A 6,494-nucleotide genomic window follows, 5' to 3' on the forward strand; every position below is an offset into this window, starting at 1 on the left:
CAACCTGGAGTATCCGGGTTAGCTAAAGAAGACAAAACCGAGCACCCAGACTCGAAACCTCACCCGAAGTATCCAAGTCAACTAAAAAGGCCCAAACCGATACCTCTCCCCGGAACCTCACCCGGAGACTCCGGACGACTCGGATAATCCGGGTTAACCCGGAATATCCGGATTCAGCACAGCTGACCTTCGAAAAACGACGATAACTTTTGATCCCGAAGTCCGATTTCGACGATTTTGGACTCTATGAAAAGCTTATTCAGAGGGCTACATATCCCAACTGAATTCATAATCTCAAACGCATTAGATCAAATTAGGAACACTCCGAAACCCAATTCAGACACTTCCACACTTTCCATACTAAGATTTCTAAAAGAAACTCTCACTTGGGTTTGGTTAGAAACTCTTGAGCACTGAGACACGATAATTAGCTCTGCGTTGCATCCCTCTTAATAGTGCGGTATACCTATACTTAAATTTAAAGATAAAACTCGTTTAAACCACTTTGAACATTTGAATAACTTTCAAGTACCGCTTTTTTCATTCAAACTTTGAAGGTTACCAACTTTCATATATTCTTCGCTCCATCTTTTCTTGATTCTTCATATGATTGATGCGAATCACTCATAACTTCCCGTAGCCTCACACGGTCCATTGGCGCAAAACCTTCATTCTCTCTTCACCACCACCTTGGTCCTTCGGCGCCAAGCCATTTGCTTGCTCTTCACTACGGATGGTCCATCGTAGCCGAGTTTTGTTTGCCCTTCACTGTCTTACCATAAAAAACCACTTTGTATTCGACATCTTTTAGGAATTCACTTTATCAATTATGGAGTCCACTCTTATTCTTCACTCTTGGCATATATGATTTCAATTCAACTGATGACTTCTTATGGATCCTAACCTTATCTCACTTTCAAGCACAAAATACATGGGTTAGTCCATAAAACCTAATTGACAATTTTTTACCTTAAGTTACTTGATCTCCACACGTAACTTATTAGCCTTCATGCATATTGTCAATCTTCATATAGAGCATAACCCCACTTATTTTCAAGCACATAGCACACGAGTTAGTCCATAAAACTCTATTAACAATGTCATACATTTAGTTATTTGATCTCCACAAGTAACTTAATCTTCAAGTTTATTGTCAATCTTATTGAGTTTTTCCTTCTCCTTATAAGTGTCACCTAGAGCTCATTCATCTTGATGCATTTTCAATCTCTCCATACACCTAGAGCTTATATATATTTTTCAATGCATTACTTATGGAACAACCTACTAACAAACTCAACACTATTGTTAGTCCATAGATATTATCATTAATTACCAAAACCACATATAAGGGTTAGATGCACTTTCAAATCCCAGTAACTTCGAACTTAAATTTTATGCCCCAATTCGAACACTTGGGCAGCCAACCCGCCAGCTCGCTAAATAAAGCATAAGTGCGGCAGCTGGGTGGCTTCATTCTAGAACAATGATGATAAAGAGAAATAGCTTTTCTTACAACTAATTTTCTACTACCGTTGTGCCTGGCCACCAGCAGGTGGTGACATACTGTGCTAGCTACAGTACCACAGTGTGAATGGTACTGCTACAATAAGTAACAATGACAGTGACAAGTAAATAGTGGAGAAAGTTTACTCATAAATATTGTCTGATTCTCCTTATATGAATCAGCAATTTCTCCAATTAAAAGATTTTGTTTTGCATTTTCTTTAACGACTAACAGGAAAACACAACTCTTTATTATCTTAAACGGGGCCATATCTATGTGATTTCACTACTCAATTCTTTCGATAATTGTCAAAAAAAAAAGTTAACAAAGGATAAACTATTTATACTAAATAAAATTATTTTCATTACAAGATCTGTGTAAACATGTCATTCCAAACTCATAATTGTTCTTTTTCCTTCGGCGAGAATAACCATTACTTCTTTAACAAGTGAAAAAACAGACAAAAAAAACCCATGCCAGTTGCATAGCAAATAACCTTCTTACAGGAAGTTTGACGGGATGCTTACCACATGGCAGCAGATAAATTATCATTTCAACATTAAACTTCACATCATCAGCCATTTTCAGACTTGCTGACCATATTTGGATAATTAAAGCCTTTTCTTGATTTCTGAGAAACTGAGCCAGACAAATAGAAGAATCATAAGGGCCGTGAAATTGTACATAATATAGCAGTGGTTTGCCCAAGTTACATGATCCCTCATAGCCTAGAAATATCTGCACAAGACAAGTATTGCAGACATGTTAACCTTGACAAAATATTGCTGTTTGACATGACTAAAGAAAATAAAATTAGGGTGTTCGATTTAGACTGGATAAGGATCTGGTGTCATTCATTTTCTTTTAAACATGCAACAACATAACTTGTGCCTAGATTTCCACAAAGATCTTTGTTTTGCAGTTGTTTCAAGCTAGAAAATGGAGAAAGAATCGTACCAAATCAGGTCAAACCTCAAAATTACTAATGAAATAGCCATCAAAAGTACATACATATTGATTTCTGATGTTTAAGTACTAGAAACATTTCAGAAGATTCTAATGAGGAACAACTCCTTTCAGAAGATTCTAATGAGGAACAACTCCTTTCATAACGATGCTACATCTGGTCAATACTTTGGATACATGAGCAACAAATGACTTCCAAACTGTGGTTACACAAGCAAACACTAGGTGGAATCTTTTTTGCAACTATAAGCCTTACATCAACTGCAGAATATAGTACTTTCACCAATCATATAATTGCTGGTCAACTTGGCGAAGAAATTTAATGACAACATGACTTCTTCAAAAGCATACATAAGCAAGGTATATATCAATTGATCATGTTTGAAGCATTCAAAAGTAGTTAAGATTCATTTCAATTTTTAACATCCTTAATTAAATATAATGCCTTGTTGTGTTACCAAATGGTTATCTAACAAAATTGTACTTTAGCAACTGGCAGGGACATTGTTGCACCGGTCGCAAAAAAAATAATATATGAACCAATTGTTTACTGATAGTGTCTTCTAAACTTTTCTTTACATAAGAGGATTAACAAGTACATTGATAGAAGGTTTTAATGGCGTACTTCTTTCTTTCCTCTAGTTTTTTGCCTTTTTCTTTTAGGGAAGAAGGTAAGACGTAGGAGCATCTCCTCTTTCTATATTTGAGCAACAAGTTCTCTTACCAAGAACTGATCATAGAGGCCCACTATGCAAACAAACCAACCCAGCCACAAACATGAGTTAGAGTAGTACTTTTCCTGATACTTGACAATATCCAGAAGACATAGCAGCACTTTCTACAACACTTGAGATATCACAGGATATAGCAACACCATCTCAAAAGCTTGAGAATCAAAGATAGCAAGATGGAAGATGTGGCTGTGAAGGGATTGGTGTCAGGCTTAGCAAAACCCACGCTTGACAGTGTGGCGTACTGGATTCAACTGCTGCGAGGCAAACATACAGCTACCGAAGAAATGAAAAGGGAGGCAGCACTCCTGGAAGCGGCACTCTGGGATACATACAGCTGCAGAAGCAGCAGTCACTTGCTCAGGAAAGCAAGAGATCAAGCAGATGACTTACAAACTGAAATCGAAGCAATTCTTGAACATGCAAAACGGCTCTCAAGGTATGATCACCCAAGCAGCCCACTCAGTTGTTTCCTTAAATATGGCCATAACATATGGCATACCCCTTCTCTCTGGAAAACAGCTAATAAGATGGTCAAGCTCCGGTCCCAGATTAATCGATTGCTAGGTATCATGACACTATTTGTGAATAAAGATGAAGGTCCTGAAAGGAAGGGAAGACTACAAAATAGCCATGTTGCATCTGTCCTCCTTGGAGCTGATTTTGTAGGAATGGAGAAGCCATTAGCCCTTCTGTTCAAATATTTGATGACAGGAGAGAGCCATTGTGGTCGGAATGCATGGAGCTGGGAAGACTACTCTTGTCCGTCACGTCTACGAAAACAGCACTGTGAGAGGACATTTCAACTGCCATGCATGGGTTCCGATAGATGCTTCTTTTGAAACAAAGGACCTATTAAAATGCATAATCAGAAGATTGTATAGTGAGGCAAACTTGAATACTCCAAAGGCAATTGACCAAATGGATGATGACATGCTTGGATCTGTTATAAGGCGCTTTCTGGAAAAAGAGAGTAGAAGGTATGTCATTGTTTTGGATCATATATCAACAAGAGCACAGCTCAAAGACGTTTTAGATCTTGCAATTCCTGACAAAATTTGTGAGAACTTTGGAAGAATCATAGTAACATCAAGAAATCTAGATGTTGTTGGAGCCTGCAACAATGCATACAGAGTAGAAGTTGAACAACTGTCTGCACCAGAAGTTTGGAAGCTATTCTGCAAGAAAGCATTTTCAGCTGCAGATTTCCGTCCTGAACTGGAAGTTGGCAACCTTCGTGAAAGAATTACTGGCCTATGTGATGGATTACCTTTAGCTATAGATTTACTTGGAGGCCTCCTCTCCAAAAAACTGCAGAGTGAATGGAGCAGCATCATTGACGAATTGCAAGAACATGGTTACACAGAAATATTGGAAAGGAGCATCAATGACTTGTCTGATATGTCACAGACGAACATAAATAAGTGCTTAATGTACTTTAGCATCTTCCCAAAAGGTTCTACAGTTTCACACAATACATTAGTCAGACTGTGGATAGCTGAAGGTTTTATACATGTCCAGGGAAGAAAGACACAGGAGGAAATTGCCACAGAATACCTCAATACTCTCATTGAACGTCACATTGTTCAGGTTGCAGAGCATTATCAGTATGGAAGACCAAAGAGTTACAAGCTTAATGGGCTCATGCATGACGAGATACGGAAGAAAGCAGAGGAAGAGAACTTCTGTACAACACTGGTGGAGAGTCTAAGCAACTCTCTCAAGCGGATTCGACGTCTGTCTGTTCAGGTCACAGTAAAAGAATTTCCAAAGACTGTGTATTTACTCAATGTTATCTCTCTGTTTGTTTCAAGCAGAACTTCTCACATAGCAAAGCTCTTATCCAGCACAAGGTCACTGAAAATACTGAGTCTGACGGATGAATCAATTCAAGTATTCCCAAAAGAAATTAGCAAGCTGACTCATTTGAGATATCTCAACTTAGGTAATACCAAGATAAGCAAGCTTCCAGCGTCTGTTGGGAATCTGATAAACCTACAAACCTTAATCCTGAAAGGCACCCTAGTATCACAATTACCAAAAGCGATACTAAGAGTAAGACAGCTTCAGCATCTTCTAGCCTACCGATATGACGTAGAGAAAAAACCTGATCGGCAGCCAGACATTATCTATGGTGTGAAAGTGCCTAAAGGAATTGGAGATCTCAAAGAGCTTAAAACTTTATCAATCATAGAAGCAAATAAAGACAGCAGCACTGTTAAAGAACTCCACAAATTAACAAAGCTGAAGAGATTGGGGATTGTCAAGCTCAAAGGAGATGATGGGCCTGATTTATGCACAGCAGTTTCAGAGATGGGTCAACTTTCCTCCATTTCATTAACATCATCAGATAATGAGCCTATCAACCTTCGAAACTTACTCACCATACCACCGAAGCTTGAGAGATTGTACTTGAGGGGAAGGTTGAATGTGAATGCTGATTTCTTTCCATCTCTTCAAGCCCTTGTGAGACTACGATTAGTAGGATCAAGTTTAGCTGATAGTTCATTCAATGAGCTGCAAAAGCTGCCTAAACTTGCTGAACTTGCCTTGATCCAAGCACTGGATGCAGAAAAGTTAAACTTCCTACAGAATGGATTTCCAAATCTGAAGATACTAGATCTTGAACAACTGAATAGCTTAGTAGAGATAGAAGTGCATGGATCCTTGAGAAACCTCAGTAAATTGATTTTAAGGAACTGCAGCAGGCTAACATCAGTCCCTCTGGGAATTGAGCATTTAAAGGAACTTAAAGAGTTTCATCTGTTCGACATGCCAGAATCTTTCCTTCAGAAACTACAGAAAGGGAATGAAAACTACGAAAGTATACGACGCATCAAGGTCATATGCTATTACAAAGAAGGATTTCCACAAGTAAAAACAGAGCCTCAGGATGCGGGTTCAACAAGGTAATTTGATCTAAATTTCAACCAGCCTGCAGTTTCCTTTTCTCTGTAATAATTTGCTTGTGTCATATACATAAAATTTACATGCTCACCTTTAATTGTCCAGTTATTGTACTGCCGAAGAAGATGATGATCACGGAATATCAGATTCTGATGAGTTCTCCACAAGTTAATGTCATTGAGAATCTACTCCAGAATACATGAATTCGAGTAAGTACTTTATATTTTCTTTGAGTGCTTTCGTGCAAGACACATAAAAGATCATATGAGAACTGTGTTAATGATCAGCCTTCTGCATTGGTCATGATTAGCAGTTACGATCAATCAGGTTTCTGCTCCAAACATCAATTTTTTTTATCTTCAACACTAACTAGTAACTACTATAGA

The 6,494-nt window shown here is 38.3% G+C and overlaps 1 protein-coding gene across 1 annotated transcript; it reads left to right on the top strand.

Moving 5' to 3' along the window:
- The first annotated feature begins 3,377 nt into the window (after window positions 1-3,377).
- LOC133898588 (disease resistance protein RPM1-like) lies at window positions 3,378-6,290 on the top strand. The gene is made up of 3 exons (XM_062339289.1): window positions 3,378-3,640; window positions 4,074-6,110; window positions 6,214-6,290. Exons 1-3 carry the CDS (start codon window positions 3,378-3,380, stop codon window positions 6,278-6,280), a joined length of 2,367 nt encoding a protein of 788 aa, XP_062195273.1. The 3' UTR covers window positions 6,281-6,290.
- The last annotated feature ends 204 nt before the right edge of the window (window positions 6,291-6,494 follow it).

The sequence above is a fragment of the Phragmites australis genome, chromosome 18, assembly GCF_958298935.1.
Source record: "Phragmites australis chromosome 18, lpPhrAust1.1, whole genome shotgun sequence".
In the NCBI taxonomy this organism is placed as follows: domain Eukaryota; kingdom Viridiplantae; phylum Streptophyta; class Magnoliopsida; order Poales; family Poaceae; genus Phragmites; species Phragmites australis.